Raw genomic sequence first — 19,135 nt, forward strand, 5'->3', positions numbered from 1 at the left:
AAGCGCAAGTGTTCCAGCGACGACAGCGAGGCCACCGTCATCGCTCCGGAGTGGGTGACCGCCTTGGCGAGGCGGCAGTTTGCCGGCGGCAGCGACGACGACGACGTTGGCGTGTGGTTCATCGCCAAGAAGACGGTGGAGAAGTCCGACCTGGTGACGCAGCAGAACCGGCTGTACCTCCCCACCGACTCCGTGGCGACCAAGCTCGTCTCGTGCTTATTTTCAAGACAAGACTCCTCACCTTTTTGACATTATCACACATTATCAATTAGAGTCCGTAGTCAGTTGCACGCATCCGGTCAACATTGACTTATGCAAAGAGTTTTGCGTTAACCTCCGTCTCATCGATGGGGATGAGAGCATATATGAGTCTACCGTAGGAGGAATTCCCATTGAGTTCAACCCTGAGGTTCTTAGGTCATTTCTGCGGTGTCGGGTTTTAGAGCACCCATTCATTTGCTTCCCTAATGTTATTGAGCCCATAACAGGTTCATTTTCACATGTTACCATTGATCATATCCATCGCCATTATTTTGGTGTTCCTAGGGCTCCACTTCGTAACATCTTTAAAGTAACTCACATGTCTACACCCCACTACGTCTGGTATAGGATCGTTCTTGACTGCATCCTTTCGATTGTCACCTGAGATCGGTCCGTGATACGGCTTCCTCATCTCATTATGATGTATGCCCTGGAGCAACGTCTTGATATTGATATTGCTCTCATATATTTACATCCGTTGTGTACTTCTCGGGTCCAACTCAGGGCAAATTCTACATGTCATTTGGTCACATTCTTACATACTTCTTTGCATCTAGAGGAGTTAATGTCACTGTAGGACCCATACGTCATCTCTCTAAGGATTATAATCAGCTTGGCCCACGTCACCTAAAGTTAGCCAAGATAGTGTTCATGAGGATTTCATGGTATGGACATGTGATGTTACACGCGGAGCTTCTTCTGAATCCAAGGAGGAAGAGGCTGGCGATGCACCCGATGCTGCTGCTGCTCCTCCTCCTCCTACGTCTGATGCACCCCTTGTCAGTGCCTTGGACGAGAGGATCACCCATCTAGAGGGGATGGTGCACCAGGGGTTTCAGGATTTCGGTCAGCAGCTACAGGGATATTACCAGGAGGTTCAGACCTATCACCAGGAGGTTCAGACCTATTACCAGGGTGTTCAGGCTTACCATCTCGATGTCCAGGGCTGCCATCAGGAGGTTCAGGGCCTTCAACAGAACTGAGTGATAACTGATCAGCGACAGTAGGAGATGTATGACATGATGTGGAGCATGCATCTGTCGTACCAGGCTCCTCCTCCTCTACCTCCTGCTGATGACGAGTAGCTGTCTTGGTTGAGTTAGGATGATGTCGAGATTGCATTTTGATTTGATATGTTATGTATCTCGAACACCATTGCTATATCTGTGAGGATTTTGGTTTTTGGGATGTGATCTATGTCCTTTTTATCTATTGATGTCACTTTATGTATGATTTTTTTTTTTAAAAAATATTTCTATGTTATGTCATTTCTCTTTTATCCATTTTCTTTTGATGTATGTTTATATGTTGCATCCTTGTTTGTGTTCAATAAGGAAGGTATATTGATCTAGGGGGAGTTCTTGTAATTTAATAAGTCATTTTGAAATATACTTCAATCATGACTCCAAATTTACCTTTTAGACATACTTCACATCTCTATAAGAAAGCCTTAGTGATGTCTACCTACTGACGACCTTGCCCATTGAGTATGTTAATACAAAGCTCTTGTGTCATTAAGAGTTTTACGATTTTTCAAATTTTGTAGCAAAATCTTGTTTTAATCAGCCAAAAATTTTCAAAATATTTTTCCCTTATTGTATTAAGTGTAAGTAATGACCGTATGAAGTTTCCTGATTTTTTGTCATACGTAGAATTACTTATGTTTTTTCAAAGTTCGATTCTGAATACTCTATTTTTCAGAAGTCAGTCGACTGAATTAGATATCAGTTGACTAAAGTCAGATTCAATCGACTGGTAAGTCTGATAAGGCTAAAAATCTATAGTTGTGGTCATATCTTGGCTATTTACATATTCTATGACCTGCTACTCTTTGAAAGTTGTAGGATCGTGTACGCGCTAGATCTTTTTGGTGTCTGACAAAAAAGGGAGAGAAATGTAGGATCGTGTACGCGCTAGAGGGGGGGTGAATCGCTTTTTCAATTTCGTTCGATAACTATAAAACTAAGCAGCGGAAATATTAAATAACACATAAGGGGGACACGCGGGATTTACTTGGTTCCTAACCCCCCAGGGTTAGTACGTCCAAGGCCTAAGTCGGGAGGCGCCCGTCCACTAGTGGTCTCCTTTCCGAACCACGTTCGGAGGCGGAGCAACCCGTCTTACAGTCCAAATAATACAACCAATATAAGTATAGAAAGAACAAGTAAAGAAAAATAAACCAAGCACTTGTCGCCGATCTGGAAGTCCGAGCGCCACGCACTCCTCCTGGATCTTCCCCGGTAGCCCGTGCCTAGTCTCGTTCGCGTTCGGTAGCAGTTCTTGTCGGAAAGAGGGCGTATCAAAGTTGTTTTCTGGCTGCTGCTCGCGACCTCCTTTTATAGCCTTCCTGAGTCGACTCAGATGCCCATCTGGGTCGACTCCAGCCGACGTGGCAGATAAAGTTTAATCCGCTTCGTCGCTTATCCCTCCTGAGTCGACTCTGGTCCGGCTCTGGGTCGACTCCAGTCGCGGTGGCGGCGGTGGCGATAACTTTTTGACCTGGGTCGACTCAGAAGGCCGTCTGAGTCGACTCCAGTCCCGTTGGCGACGACTTTGACGCGCAGACTTCCGGATTTAGGCTGATTAGGCTGGAGTCGACTCCAGAACCTATCTGAGTCGACTCCAGGCCCGAAAACCAATTTTTCGGCCTGTTTTGATTGGTTTTTCTTCCTGCACAAAAGTTAGCATAGCATGTATACAGGATATTGAGTCGGTTCGCTGAACCAACTCTGAGTCTTAACTTCGGATCTCCGGTGAGATCCTGGGTTAGACCGGCGCCTACAGTTCCTCGTAGGAACGCGTCTTCACCCACTCCACTCGGGAGAATTTACCTGATGCCAACCAAGTCCTCCTGACCTGTTGGACTTTTGCTTGGCTCTGTCGTTGCCCCCCAGGACTTGAACGCAACTGATCCTCCTGATCAGTCCATTCTTCTCTGCAACTTGGTCCTCCTGACCAAGTCCATTTCATCTGCAACTTGGTCCTCCTGACCCAAGTCCAGATCTTGCCTGGTGCACGTTGACTCTGCCAAGACTTCTGCCTGATCCTCCAAACCAGGACTTTCCCTTTGCCTAGCCTACAACTAGGACTTTCCCTTGCCCAGCTTCACTCACCAGGACTTCCATTGTCTAGTCTAACCGACTAGATCTTTCTCACTCACTTCCACACATCCAAACATCAAGTCCTGTTTGGATCAACCCTTGGTCAAACTGACCAGACCTAGGTGTATTGTCAAACATCGAAACTCTAGGCAAGATCTTAGTGCATCTTGCACCAACAATTTTAGTATCCATGCTTATCGTTTTATGCGTCATGCTTCATGATTATGGTTGTTTTGCTGAAATTATATCTTGTCATATTAAAGACCTAACTTAAATAAGTTTTTACCAAACATCAAAAAGGGAGAGATTGTTGGTGTAGTCTTGCCCCAAGTATCATTGGATCTTAATGTTTGCCTAAATGAGTTTAAGTTAGCCAATGTTGGTGATCTAACATATGTGAATTGAGTATACAAGAAAGTCCAGGTTTGAAGTCTTGACAAATGGTGAAGTCCCGGAGGTGCAACCTCTTGGCAAATGGTGAAGTCTCGGAGATGCGGCCTCTTGGCAAAAGGAAGACTTAGCATGACGAAGCTGAGGGAAACATCTCAAGCAAGTGCAAGGATAGGGAGTCATGGGCTCGAGAGCATCCAAGGAGGGCACGAGGCTTGTGGAAGATGTTTGAAGGCGTGAGTCAAGGCTAAGGGATGAAGAAGGAAGCTGAAAGGTGATTTTCAGCTTCACCAGTCGACTGGGACAACAACAGTCGACTGGTGTCCTGATCTAAACCACACAGAAAGTTTGGTTGAGTGAAAGACACTGACCAATCGACTGACCAATCGACTAGGTGAGTATCAGTCGACTGATATTTGAACGTTGGGCTAATAGCTAGAGTAATAAACACAATCTACAGTAGCCGTTGAAGCCCACCAGTCGACTAATCCCTGAGACAGTTGACTGGTATCAAGAAAAATATAAAAAGATAAATTGAAGATTGGAGATGCTACTGTTTACACTTTTTCATCCTTGCACGATCTTCAAGCTCTGTCATTCTTAAACTCTTCCCCCATACCTTCACTATACATCTGTAAGAGGAAGAGATCAACTGTAAAGGTTTCTCCACCTTCAAAGTTGCTTTGAGAAGGAGAAAGTTCATAGTGGAACGTTCTTGTGGTGTGTGTGGATCCTTGGATTAGTCACATCGAAGAGGTGGATACCAAGTAAATCGAAAGGGTTAGCATTGTTTGAATTTAATTTTGTTTTTGTCTTGTGCTTCCGCTAATAATATTGCAGGCAAGAGCAAAAGTTGCTATTGACCCCCTCTAGCAAATGCAACGGTCCCAACAATTTTGACGGGCACTTTTGCCCAAGGACTACGGTAAGGAGACTTTTTTGCTCCTTGTCAAAGAAGCCTCCATGTGACTATGACGAACTTCTATCCTAAGCTGAGAAATACATCAATATGGAGGAGGCTCATAGAACTCACCAAGATTTAAGAGGAGCTCATCCAACTGAGGTTCCCGAGTGCCTTTTGGAACCCTGGCCCCTTCTATGGCCTATTCAACTGTGCTACTAACTCTACCTCGCTTCTTTGCAGATCTCCAAATAGAGAGAGATGCAAATATGCAAAGAGCATCATCTCTTAAGTAGGCCATTGGGCTCTGAATGAGGCCCTCGATGACCAGGCTCCTACCTATTGTTCCTTCCATAAGGTATATATGGGAGCACTACAAGAAAATACTGAATAGACAACACTAGAAAGATAATATTTTTTTATCAAAATTGTTGTCTTTTTTTATTTAACAACGTTTTTCATCAAAAATATTATCTTTTAAAAATCAAAGACAATGTTTTTTCAGAAAGCGTTGTCTATTAACATTTTTTTTTATCAAAGATCATATTTTTTCAGAAAGCGTTGTCTATTAGCATTTTTTTTTTATCAAAGATAATATTTTTTAAAATGTATTGTCTATGAGGATATTGATTTTTTTATCATGCGGTCTACTTCGAGGATTTTGCAGCAGAAGCCGAAGAAGCTGCCTAATGGACTTTCTTGACCTAAACCACTTTCGTTCCCCTTCCCATTTCCTCCACCGTAGAAGATGCCTAATGGTCTTTCCTTCCACCGTGTCACAGTGGCCTTCACCGCTGTAGCGGCCGTCACCGCTGTAGCGGCCGTCGCTGCTGGAGCAGGCCTAACCCTCTCCACCTCCCTCAAGCAAAGCACGTCCGCCCTCCGCAAGCCTTGCAACCAAGACGACGACGACACTTCCCATCTTTGAGCCGCCTCCGTCTCCCTCGACGGAGGCCCCACTCGGATGGCGTTATAAGTCAATCTGAGAAGCAAAGTCGAGTTCCCGATGGTTATCGATGGCGAGAAGCGGCTCCTGAGCATCGAAAAGTGGCTCTGGAGGCCTTCTTTTCTCTTCGGTATGTCTACTTAATTTACTATTCTTCGAGCAAACAATTACCATATACCCACGATTTTTTACCAATTGCCTGTTTTCGTTGTGAAATATTTTCCCTTTGTTGAACTGTTTTTTCTATACTCTTTTGGGTGTTATAGGAATTCAACATTCAAAAGTTGTAGCTTCTTGAGGCTGATAAGAGGAAAATCAAGCAAGAATACGAACGCAAGCAGAAACAAGTTGAGATTCATAAGAAAATGTAATGTGCCTAACCTCTTTTTAGTGCAAAATCTTTCTTCGTCAGTCCATCTCATGGGTTCTCACTGTGAGTAACCATGTTTAATTTCTACACATGTTAACTAGATATTGGGCTTACCTAAATCAACGATGGACCTTTTGTGTTACATTTTTCTGAAATATATCGGCATTTGAAATAAAATAGTAAATAATTAAAAGTTATACATTGAAATTACATGGTTTGTACAACAAATTCTTGTGATCATGCGATGGTCGTGTAGTTGTATATTGCTGCTTTGCCCATTGATCTGATTCACTCTCATTTGATATTGTTAAATATTTTTCTTTACAGTGAGTACTCCATGCAGCTGAATGCTTCTCGTATTAAAGTTCTTCAAGCGCAAGATGACATAGTCAGCTCCATGAAAGAATCTGCTGCAGTAAAGCTCCTGCTTGTGAGCAACACCCGTATGACTTATGGAAAACTCCTTAAAGACTCATTGTCCAGGTTATTAGTGTTTAGATGCTTCCATTGTACCCAGTCTCGGTCAACCATATCTATTTTTAGAACATATAGTCTAGATGCTATATGGTCGTCACAACAATATCTTGTTGCATTTCGTAAAACAATATCTGTACTACTGAAACACGTGCCCACTAAAGAAACATTTTTGTTGCTTACTGGTCATACTTTTGCTCAAAATGAATATTATGTTGGTTTCTTGGTATTTGTTTATTCATTTTTCCCCTTCTATTGGAACAAAAATCTGACCATTTTCTGCCCTTCAGAGCTTGTAAAGACTCAAAGAACCAGCTGTTCTGTTGCGCTATCGCAAAGATGATATTGAACTTGTGGAATCTGTTTTGAACTTGGAAAAGAAAGAATATGCAGATAAGGCTAATGTTCCACCTCCTAATATAGTCGTAGACAAGAACACTTTCTTGCCACCTTCGCCTAGTCATAAAAATGATCATGACTCCTATTGGTAATTACTCTCCCACCAATTCAGGTTTCTTTGAAATGAAATCTTGGAACTGTTTCACACCGTTTTAGGATTGGTATCAACCTTCTTCTACATGGAAATTATGTTCTATTATTCTTTTAATATTTTGTTAATGTAACTTGATCTGGATGAATCTGAATGCTTCGTCCACTCTTTTGTTTATACTATCTCACAACATTGCAGAGGATACAGTATTGAATAGATAAGGATCATTCTCAGATGGATTATATGTACTGTGTAGGTCAAAGCTCCTAAAAAAAATATGCAATAAAAGTGGTTAATTGTACTATTTTCTGTGCATCAATTTCAAAAATGACTCGCCTTCTTTCATAAGATAGACAAGACTTGTTGTTAATTGAGATCATAACAATACTTACTTATGAGATGTGAAGGTGATCAATTTGTACCAGCAGTAAATCTTTGATAACCGACATTAACAAAATACTTTTACATACTGAAACTCTTTAAGACCTCTCAGTTTTCTTTTTGGAATAATTTTCTATCTACCATATCCTCTAGAGTTATGTCGTAGTCTTCTGAAATTGTGAGTTGGGCCATAACTGTGAGTTCAGGTCACTTCACTTTTTGGCTGGATGGTACATGCAAGCTTATATCAAAAGCCTCAATTTTTCATGTCAAAGTTGTTTAATTTGCAGGTATCGAGGTACCCTGTCCATGAAAGAATTAGAAGTTATAGTTTGATGGTTCAACTTTACTTCATGCCCTTCTTAGCACACTTCCTTTTCTTTCTTTGATGAGCTTATATTTCCATATTTTTATTACTTTCAATATCATTCATGTATTCTGAAAATCTATATATCACAATTTAGTGTCCATGCCTGTTTATTTAAGATTTGAATGACAAGTTTCCAACTGATCTTATTTTGTGATTCAGCTCTAGAGGAGTTGTCATGGCTTCTAGAGATGTTAAAATTGTCTATGAGAATACACTTGATGCAAGACTTGATGTTGTCTTTCGGAAGAAACTCCCGGAGGTACTCACAGTTTGGACTGTAGACCTTTTATTTTTTTAATAAAACAAATTATGTTCATACCTTGGATAGACCTATAAGCTTAGATGCAGACCTATAAGACCTAGTGAACACATTGTTCAATCACATAAGTAGGTATCTATTTCACTTGCAGACATGTGATGCTACGAAGTTGTCTTGCTAGGCTTGGCAATCATATTCGCTTATTTCATAGAATATATTGGCTACTAATATAACTACATCTTATGGTAAGGTCTAAATCAGATGCTAGTTGATGTCACAATTAAAAAAAAAAATGTAGTCACCTCAGTAACATGCTCTCCAATTTCACATGCATACATACAATGATATGAAGTTAGCCTGAATTTCATACTTATTGATTTCATAGAATATGTTGGTTGCTACTATAACTAGATATTATGGTAAGTTCTATATCAGACACTAGTTAATGTCACAATGTTGAAAAATTATATTGTCACCTCAGATACTATTACCACTAGATGGATCCAATTTGCTTAAGTTCACCGAAGGAATAACTTTAAATAAGATGCACTACGATCAATAGTAATATTTTATTGCTTGTTCCAAACAACTTTAAATAAACTATTTATCATTTTGCAAAGTCAGTGTTGATTGTTTTTCCATTAACATAATCTATGCATATTCATAGTTAACGGTAGCGGAGTACTCTCAGGAAGAAATTGATGAGGTGCGTTTCGAGTTGGCAGAATGTATACAAGATTATATTTATGAGTAGGTACGGAATGCTGATCTCCATAATTCCATTTAATATGTAAGTCTATATAATGTATTATAAGTAGTTCGCATGTCAGGTTGAGGATTGATATTGATAGTTAGATAATCATGAGTTATTTTATTATATATATGAACTTGTTTATTATCTTAGTGATGCACCTGCTGTTAGTTAGCTTATTGTCTTTGTCAAATTTGTTAATTGAGTTTAATGTATTGATCATGCAGATAAATATGGAGAGAAACCGAACGTGGGGTTGTGTTTTTTGGGACACGAAGGGTTTTTGCTTTTGTAGACTTAATTTGGATGTAATGGATTATTACTACAACTTTTGTAGACTTAACTTGGATGTAATGGATTATTACTACACTTTTTGTAGACTTGGATGTAATGGATTCTGTACTTTCATGGTAAATATAATAGACAATGGTTTCATATATGGAAAATATAATGATTTTTATTTATTGCTAAAAATATTTATTTCATTTCAAAAGATAATGCTTTTTTAACTGTGATATAGAAAGAATAAGACCACTTTTTAAACGTTATAAAATTTAAGCAGTTTGGAATAAAATTACAACGCTTTTAAACATTGCAAAGAGTGTTGTCATACTCACAAAAAATAACTTTTGTTAAGCGTTATCATTGCTACCATAGACAATGCTTTTTATTTGCTGCAAAAGTGTTGTCGATGTTAACAAAGGTAACGCTTAAAAAACATTGTCTTTAAGCAGCCTTTTTTACAACAATGGCTTTTACAATGCTTTTTCAGCCAGATAGACAACGCATTTAATACATTATCTATTAGCTTTTTCTTGTAGTGGAGCACCACTAATGACTATCACAACTTGGACAATGAGCTAGAATGAGTCATGAGCCTCAACCCTTAAGTGAGGGCCCTACTTATAACTCTTGCTCCATATCAACAACGACCATCTATATGGTACCTTTGAGGCAAGGCCGCTCGGGTTCAACCAGGATAATCCCCCTAAAAAAAATCACCCAATACTTGGATAGCAATAGGAAGTACCAACCTAGGATAATCTCCCTGTCAGGGGAGTTATCAATATGATCTCTGTAGGAGCTACAAATGGTGACTCCAATTGGGCTTGGAAGTGACATAGTCGAGAAGAATATATGACCATCAACATGCTAGGTAAAGGATTAAGATCTTTATTGGACTTTGGGCCCGGAGACTTGGAAGGCATCTTGACTCCCCACAATGACGTCTTGGTAATTCAAGCTACGGTCGCTAATTTTGATGTGACTTAAGTTTTTATTGATGTGGATGGATCAGTCAATATCCTATTATGGACGACAATGGAACAAATAGAGATAACCCAAGAAGACTTACATGATGTCAATATTCCTTTGTTCGGAATCTTGGGATACGTAGTTCAACCACTTAGCCATATTAAACTCTCACTTTCCTTGGGGGTGGAGTCTAAGGGCAGACCATCTTAGCCACTTTTACAGTAGTGGATGCCTCTTCATCTTACAACATCATCTTGGGCCTATCATCACTCAATGCCCTACAAGAAGTGGCCTCCCTTATCACCAGAAGATTAAATTTCCTGTGGGGAATGAAATGGGTTCACGGAGATCAACAAGTAGCCCAGAAGTGTTATGTGGAGATGATCAAAGCCGACTAGAAGAGAACGAATGGTAAAGTCTGATCAAGCTTGCAAGACCAACATATGGAAGAAGTATATATTGTGCAAGAGGAAGAAGCCTCCTTCATGATGGATTAAGAAACTGCTATGGTCGGAGCGGCTCCTTATCTGGGATAGACCTTGTCCATGTTCAAGGGTCTCTCACTCAGGCAGGGAGATTCCTTCATCAATTGCAAGATGGGGATCAAGATATTTTGACTTAACCCCCAAAAGGACTTGAGAGGGTTGTGTCTAGGGAAAATGTAATCATGGGCGAGTTCTAATTAATGTAAAATCAAGGATACTCAACTGATCACCCATTCTCTTGTAATAAAAAAACATAAGTTCATATGTCAACATCCACAAAGATTATTAGCACGACTAGGATAGTAACAAGGAAAGATAAAGGATGAAGTTAAGGGTCTTATGACCTTACAAGATCAACCCACCAGAATGGGGACTTAATATTCTATGGACCATTAGCCCTTAAACAAGCATAGTTCTTTTACTTTGAAAGGGATCGAGGTTGGAAGGAGAGTAAATCTACGGGACTGTGGTATATAGCTTTGTCTATGTCAAGGAAGGAGGGGATACATCGGACGCAGAATATCCGACCTCTCAGAACTTAGCTATACAATCTTCAAAACTCAATTTCAAAAGGGTATAGACTTGATTTACTAGTTGATCTATAAATGCAGGATTGACAAACTATTATATTTGAGAGGTGTCCTAAGGCAATCGCCTTATAGTAGTATTGTTTATTTAATAAATAGAAATTCACTATTTAAGTGCATATTTTTATGTGTTTGATTGGATCTTAGACTTATTTACTAAATGTCTGCAATACGATTCATATCATGAGAGAATTTGTGATTGGATCACAACTTGTGAGCATCTTTGTATGTGCAATTATGAATGTATTAAAATTATCTCTAGTTGATAAATTGACGAATGTGGACGCTATCGATTCTTTTGAGACTAGCATGTTTAAAACTCCTTAGTTTGCCAAGCACCTGTTCTTACTAGCCAGAGACATTGGATGTTGAGAGTTAAACATGGATGCTGGTTAAACGTAACCAGTTCATTGGAGTGACCTGTCATGAGACTTCATATGATTCGATATACATATGTCAATGAAGATCTCAGTGCATCTTAAGTATGAGTTTTCTTTGACTTGCGGTATTTAAGTCACCTTGGTCATGGAGGCTTATACTTTGATATCTTAAGTAAACATCTGTGAGGAGATGTGGACCCAAGATCATTGGGTATAAGTCAAAGTGCCCGAAGGTGTTTGAATAGCTCACAGAGGATTCACCACTCTTTGTAAAAAGAGACGTATACCCTGTGACCGCTTGTTAGGATTGTTATTAAAAGTTTTTGGCCAAAGTATCACATGTCAAGAGTATGACACTCTTGGACACATGTACAAGTAACTTGAATCCACAGGACAAGAAAGTAAGCTTAGATTAGGTGTGAGGTAGTCAGTCTAGTGGGGACTGACACATATAGATCATGTCCTAAACCAAGCGGGTATAAGACAGTGAAAGGAATAAGGTATATTTTAGCTGCTGAAGGATTTAAAAATTATTCTGGAATCAATCGTTGATTTTCTGGTCAATTGAGGATCATGATATACTACTAGGTGTCACTTATGATTATTCCATAATTAATGGTTAATTACGGACGACTAACATAACTGAGAGCCTATTGGGTCACACACACAACAAGTTTTTCGAATGACTTAAAATGAGTTTGAGAATTTGATTCTCAATTTAAGAGATTGAAAGTTTAGTTGAACCAGACAAAAGAAAAACTAGTTTGGATCAAATCGAAGATCGTTTGGTCATTGAACTAAACAATTTAGTTTTGAACCCGGTTTGCTACAGTAAACCTTATAAAACTGGTTCAAAACAATTTGGTTTTTTCCTTTCCCGGTCCGATTCAATTCTTTTTCCCTCCAGTTCACGCCTGCGCGTCGACTTGGTTCGCCGTTTGCCCCACACACACTGCGCGACCCGCTCCTTGTGGCGCTCAATTTCGCTGGAACCGATGGATGGGGATCGCGATTTCCTTGCGATCCCGCGTCCGTCGGTGAGAAGCTCACGGAGAAGGCTTTAAAGGTGGCCAAGCGAAGGAGGGAGCTAGAGTAAGCCAACCCTAGTCGCGATTCCAATTTTCTTCTCCTCTCTATTTCGCTGCATCCGACGCCCAACTGGACTCTTTTCCCCCGCGATCGACCATAGGAGAAGTGTCTCCGTCGGAGTATAAGAAAACCCTAGCCATGAGTTTCCTCCTCTCCTCTCTTTGATCAACCGCCCCTTTGATCCACCATCGGATAGCCCTGCCGAAATTAGGGTTCTGCCGTCGAAATCCTTGTTCAACCTGGTTGCTGCCGCCGAATCATTTGCTGGAGGAGCTATCGTCGGATTTCTTTACTGGCCAGAGAAGTTAGGGCTTTCGGGATCTCAGGTAGCCATTAGGGTGTAACGACCCACCCTCCTTACTACTCTTTAAGGGCGGCGCTACTTAATTGCTAACTTTACTTACTAATGTTACTTATATTAATAATGGCAGTACTTAAAGTTTTCAAGGTGTGAATAAAATCCAAACATGCAACTAAGTAGTAGCTAAAACATATCAGAATAAAACAAATACTATATCTACTATATCCTAGTAACAAGAATTAATATGTACCACCTCTAGATTCTTCTAACAATTCAAAGCAGAAGAAAAATAAATTAACATCCATTTAAATTCTTAGCAAGGTCCCCGAAGCTTCCATTCTCAACATCACACATTCATCATCTCCTTGTCGCCTTCCTTCATATAAGCTTTCCTTTTCCTTTATCTGCAGTAGGAGGAAATGCAACTATAAGCCAATGCTTAGTAAGCGCTATCTAACTCACAAAACACATAAATGCATATATATATGAGAATAACATCGCATGCTCAAAGAATATAGCAATTAAACTAAATCTTGCATTTCTCAAAGGAACAAACAGTTCTAACTTGCTAAACTCGGAAATAAGGAAGCTAAACTTGTTGAATTGAACTTTAATGATACTTGCTTCGTTAGTCCAAATACGTATAGTTTAATACTTCAAAATAATAATAATCTTCTCTTGGGCCCAGGCTTAGTACCAAAGCGCGCTCCCTAATAGAAACTGAGGTAGCTAGCCACCAGTCCTACGAGGGTAAAGACCTTGGTCTTACCAGGGCCAAGACCTCGGAATTGGTCACCTGGATTTATTTAACGACAACCTCGGAAGTCGAGTACTAGCCTCTTAAAATAAAATACTTATTATCTTTTTAATACTTCTAATATAAAATGCCTCGGCATTTCTTCGAGCACTTGGCGTGCTGCGGATCCAAATTCTAGAACTTGGGATCCTACAAAGACCTTGGTCTTGCTTTGTTTACAGCTACTCATAACCCCCTAATAGGATTTAATAAGACACTCACAACATTCTACTCATGTGAGTTTAAAACAATTTAAGCCTATCCAGCTGAAAATTAAAAGCTACAGATTCATGATTTAGAGCAACTGAACTAGAATTAGCTACAATGCATGCTAAAAAAAAATCCGGAAACAAATACGAAGCTATGCATACTCATTGATATTGTTTTCATGCTTCTACTAACTCTTAAAACTTTTAAGCATATGATCTTTGTGTTTACACTACAACATCATGCAAGCATATATATATAAATAGGCTATAGTTGATCATGCTTAAGAAGATAGCAGAGAAAACAAACATGCACTGTAAGAAAAGATTCAGCCATGCCAATTGAAGTAGCAAGAAGACCCAAGACTGCATATTTAATTAAGCAAGGACTGTTCCAGCACATTATATAGCAAGGAAATATCTAAAACTGCACGTTAAGCTAAAAGTTCTAAGACTGTGTGCTTGAAGATAAAGGTGGTTCAGTGCTCGTTTTAACTCACAGAAATCTGTAATTTGCATGCCTAATGTAGATGACTACTCATGCTTGTTAAGCTCACAAGGGAATCCAAACTCACATGCTAAGTTACTGGCTGCTCATGCTAGATAAGGTAGCAAGGAAAATCAAATCAAAATGCTAACTAATAGGGGCTGGTCTTGCTTAGAGAAGAGAAACCTAACAACATGTTTCCGAAAATTCAGAGAAGGAAAACGAAATCGCGGAACTACTCCTACTGCAGGTGAGTAGCAACTTACCTTGCGTTCTTGGACTTACAGCCGACGGAGACGACCTCTATGGTTTCAGAAAGGTTGCTGCTTCGGCGATCCCTTAACGTCTAGGTGTTCCCCTCGACGAGGAGATCACAAAACTGTGCCGATCCCTCAGAAACAACCCTCAGTTGGCAGTCGGAGGAGAGCCCTAACGGCGGCTTCGTTTTCGTCCGAACAGGGAAAAACGCAGGCGCGCGGCGAGGAGAGGCGTTAGGGTTTGGGGAAAAATAAATCGATTCTCTAACTTAACCTCTTTTATACCCGTAAAATTTTAATTTCGGTTCCTAAAATCGCTTAATCAAGATTTCGTTCCCTATTTATTCATGGAACAAAAGAAAAAGGTTGTCCATGTGTGTATGTGTTATTCTATTAAATATTAGTTATAAATTAAGATATATATTGCGGTTCATAATGAACGGGAAGGGGAAAAATAGTCAAATTTCGCGACGAACTTAGTTTCGTCGCTAAAATCGTCGCCAATTGGCGACGAATTAAATTTCGTCGCTGATTGGCGACGAATTATTTTTCGTCGCCAATTGGCGACGAACAAATTCGTTGCCAATCGGCGACGATTATTTTTCGTCGCCGATTGGCGACAAACTATGATTCGTCGCCAATTGGCGACGAATTTATTCGTCGCCAATTGGCGACGAAAAATAATCGTCGCCGATTGGCGATGAATTTTTGATTCGTCGCTAATTTATTATATTTTGCGACGAAAAGTTTTTTCGTCGCCAAACTGCAACGAACTTTTTATTCGTTGGAAATATTGCGACGAATTTTGCAACGAAAATAATTTTTGCAACGAATTTTACGACGAAATTATTTCGTTGCTATTTTGGTAACGAATTATTTTTCGTTGCTAATTTCGACACAAATTTGCAACGAACATTTGTTTCGTTGCAAAATTAGTTGCAAATTTGCAACGAATTTTTTTTGTTGCAAAATTTCGTTGCTAAAACAGTGTTTTTTTGTAGTGTTCTTTCTTTTCGGTTTAGAAGCAGATACCTTCTCAACAATGTGAACTTGAGAACTTTGACGAAATAGTCCTTCTGTCGCCTGGAGTTCTGTCAGTATTTGACATCGTCAGGGGATTGTACTGCACAAGGAATTCTTATTTAGATAGTCGAAGTAGATCTACCCTTGGTAATATATTAGTAATGACAATTAATGATTCCTCTTGTTCTATTTATTTTTTCTTTTCAAATTGATATAGCTTTTTTCCCTTGTTGTTTTGATAGGGAGAAACTATGGGCTCTGAACCAGAGGTATCTGGAATTTGCTTTGAGATTCCAGACATCACTATATCTCTGGTACGATGTGCCCATTTGATGATGAATCTATTTCTTTATACAGTTCATGCCATTTTGTTCTATCTATTTTTTCTTCTCACATAATTTTTCAAGTACCTCTGTATGAGCTTGTTTGACAGAATATAACTGGTATTTCAGGTAGATTTCCAAGCTTAACAAAAAGGAATTGAAATATTTGTTGTTTCAACATACTTGTTAACCAACTTTGATAAGGTTATGAAGAATGATAAACAACTTGTTATACACATCCCCGTTTAACAAAATTTCAGTAGTTATTTAGATTTGTAGCACTGTTATTGTATATTTGAGAATGAGAAATGTCATAGTTTATTAGGGATACCTGAATATGCATATAGGCTTTGGAGTTAAACCATCAAAAGTTGGAGCTTTTGTGGAAAAAAATTCAACTGTTAAGCATCTTGAAAGTATAGTGCATGATCTTCAATAAGAAATGCAAGAAATGAGGTCCTACTTTCAAACTATAAAGTTACAAAATGAAAAGGAACAGGTTAGTAATGTGGCTATTTTTATTGTAGAGTTATATAGTTATTCAGATTTTATCCAGAATTATATTGTATTTTTTTTGATGAATTGCTGATTGATATTTCTATTTTGATTTCGTGTGCTTATTTTTGTTTTCATCAGTCGTGTAGTACAATATCTGAACTCTAACAAAAACAAAATTGTTGGTGTAGTGATCCTTTCATGCAATCACAATGAAAATTAGGTTTACTTGATTTTGCAATAAATAAAACTATATATACAAGACTAAAAGAGATATGGCTTTGTTGTGAACATTGAGAAAACAATGAAAATTAGGCTTACTTGATTTTGAAGCATATATAAATATATAGTGCTATGTGTAGAAACTGCATCTATGGAGATGCACCTTTATATGAAACTGCATCTATGGAGAAACTGCACCTTGCTATGTGTAGAAACTGCAACTATGGAGAAACTGCACCTTGATTTACGAGCTCATTCGGTGAGATGGAAACTTTTATCACCCCATTTGCATTTAGTATTCAGATACTGTACTTTTATTTTAAAACCTTCACATTCTCTAAAAGCATTTCAGAACCAGGACACTAGAAAGTTACTAAAGATACAAAACGTGTCCAGTCAAACATGAAAAGAAACATCTTTCCTGCATTTAAATACATTTAGAAACTTTTTTTTCATGTAGTCTTTCCAGTTCATATCATGCTGAACTAAGTTAATTATCTAAATCTCCCTTCAATTTTTGCCTTTTTGCCAAGCATTTGTTTAAACTGTTCCAAGTCATATTTCTATTGTCTCTTGTTATTGTACTATTGTCCGGCAAATATGCTCATTCTTGATATACTTTGTTATATCTAGAAACTATATGTACTGTTATTGAAATTAAATAATTCCATTTGATTAATAGGAAAAAAGTGGTGTCCCTTTGGTTGCTCATGAAAATTTCTCAAAACCTAGAGAGATAGAGGCAAGTTCCTATACCTGACTATGCTCTGTAGTTTATTTCTGCGTTTGATCTATTCCTTGCTTGCAAATGTTATGTTATTATTCATTCTTTCTCTATTTATTTATGACTCCTTTTTCTCATTTTCTGATAGTGTTTGTTTCTGATCACTTTTAATTTTAGAAACTTGTTATTGTGCCGTCAAAAAAAGAACTTGGTCTATCATTTAAGGGCAACCAAAAGATGGTGGTTGAAGCATTGGAGGTAAACTTGAGTTGCCCACTGAAACTGTCCTTGTACACTCATTGAATTTGTTATTTATTTATACGGCGCTATGACAGGCTATGAATGAAAAGGAAGCACTGGAAATGAAAGCTTCTTTGGAATCTAAAGGCAAGGTAGAGTTCTATGTTTGTACACTGGGCAAAGCTGTTGTCATAACAAAGAAAATGGTCACAATTAGCATTGAAAAGAAGAAGGAACATCAAAGGGTTTTCACACCCTCTGTTATCGAGCCGTCTTTTGGCATTGGACAGATAATATTCTTTTTGAGCATTCTTTCTACACGCGGCCAAGCAAATCAGAGGATGAACAACTAAATGTCTTCCGTTTTCCTCCTCTCGTGGCACCCATCAAATGCACTGTATTCCCACTAATTAAAACAGCAAAATTTGATGATGTTGGTAAAATCATAGCAAAATCTTTAACAGCAGCTAGGATTTCTCATATTATTGACATCACAGGTATGTATCCTTTTCTTTACAATTGGTATACGTTCTCGATGGATGATTCATACTGTGCGCTTTTATGTGATGTGTGAACTTTCATTGCACAGCAGAATGAATTGAGCATTTGTTCACTGGGTTTTTTTACAGGCACATCTATCGGAAAACGGTATGCCAGGATCGATGAAATTGGCGTACCTTTTGCAGTAACTGTCGATTCAACTGATAGTGTGACAAATGGGCAACAATTACAATGTCACAAGTTTGGATTGGAGCTAATTCGACCAAACGAAGAAATGCTTTTTCTTAAGGATGCAATAGAAAACACAGTAGCTTAGGCATCGATGTTTATAGTTTTGTCTGATTGATTTGGACGAATAGATATACTGTTTGTATTAAAGATGAACATGAATTGTTTTGTCTAACTAGATGTAGATGATTATCTTTGATATATTTGAACTATGATTTTATAATTATGAATGTGATGTTATCTAATATTTGTATGTTGGATTTTAAATGTTAGAGCTTTGAGCAGGTTATAATTATTTATATTTGTATTATATATTTGTGTATATAGGTCTATTTGTGTATTTGTTAAAAATATAATTATCCGTAGCGCGCGGGGTGCGTGCTGTGGATGCACCTTTCCGCAGCGCGCGGGGCACGTGCTGCGAAAAATTGTACCTTTTCGCAGCCCACGACCCGCGTGCTGTAAAAAATTACACCTTTTCGCAGCGCACGACCCGCGTGCTGCGGATGCAACTTTCCGCAGCGCGCGCCCGCGTGCTGCGGATGCAACTTTCCGCAGCGCGCACTCCGCGCGCTGAATTATAACTTTCAACAGCTTGGAGTTATGCAGCATGCAATGTGCGCTGCGGATAGCTTAATTGTGCGCTGCGGAAAGTCAAATTTGTTGTAGTGGTTACTAAACTTGCTTCAAAAGGACCATGCCATCACTAAGCAAAATGGGTCATTAGAGAAGAAATTGCAAGACTTATCTTGAGTCCGTGAAGGGAAAGAAGGCATCTGATGCCCCACTCGCTTCAGGTATTTTCGTGATCAAATGTTATACTATTACTTTAAATACTTGGGT

The 19,135-nt window shown here is 38.9% G+C and overlaps 1 protein-coding gene and 1 long non-coding RNA gene across 3 annotated transcripts; both read left to right on the plus strand.

The window, feature by feature from the left end:
- Positions 1-5,351: 5,351 nt before the first annotated feature.
- LOC141814892 (uncharacterized) lies at positions 5,352-9,118 on the plus strand. 2 transcript variants are annotated; one of them, XR_012600531.1, is made up of 6 exons: positions 5,352-5,729; positions 5,866-5,966; positions 6,297-6,930; positions 7,844-7,943; positions 8,611-8,697; positions 8,922-9,118. It is a non-coding gene; the product is annotated as an uncharacterized LOC141814892 (long non-coding RNA). The 2 variants fall into 2 exon arrangements; XR_012600530.1 differs by having other exon boundaries at positions 6,297-7,943.
- Positions 9,119-15,810: 6,692 nt separating this feature from the next.
- LOC141815157 (glycine--tRNA ligase, mitochondrial 1-like) lies at positions 15,811-18,380 on the plus strand. Its single transcript, XM_074703090.1, has 6 exons — positions 15,811-15,873; positions 17,282-17,341; positions 17,501-17,581; positions 17,659-17,710; positions 17,854-18,060; positions 18,193-18,380. Exons 1-6 carry the CDS (start codon positions 15,811-15,813, stop codon positions 18,378-18,380), a joined length of 651 nt encoding a protein of 216 aa, XP_074559191.1.
- Positions 18,381-19,135: the final 755 nt, after the last annotated feature.

The sequence above is a fragment of the Curcuma longa genome, chromosome 21 (assembly GCF_044706935.1).
Source record: "Curcuma longa cultivar G26 ecotype Majalengka, Jawa Barat chromosome 21, ITB_CL_G26_1.1, whole genome shotgun sequence".
NCBI lineage: Eukaryota > Viridiplantae > Streptophyta > Magnoliopsida > Zingiberales > Zingiberaceae > Curcuma > Curcuma longa.

Bases quoted from the DNA above. Each gene is read 5' to 3' on its own strand.
- LOC141815157 (XM_074703090.1), top strand. From the start codon at position 15,811: ATGGGCTCTGAACCAGAGGTATCTGGAATTTGCTTTGAGATTCCAGAC. The intron at 15,874-17,281 runs GTACGATGTGCC...TTTGATTAATAG, and splicing joins CAGACATCACTATATCTCTG to GAAAAAAGTGGTGTCCCTTT. The intron at 17,711-17,853 runs GCAAGGTAGAGT...GGCATTGGACAG, and splicing joins AGCTTCTTTGGAATCTAAAG to ATAATATTCTTTTTGAGCAT.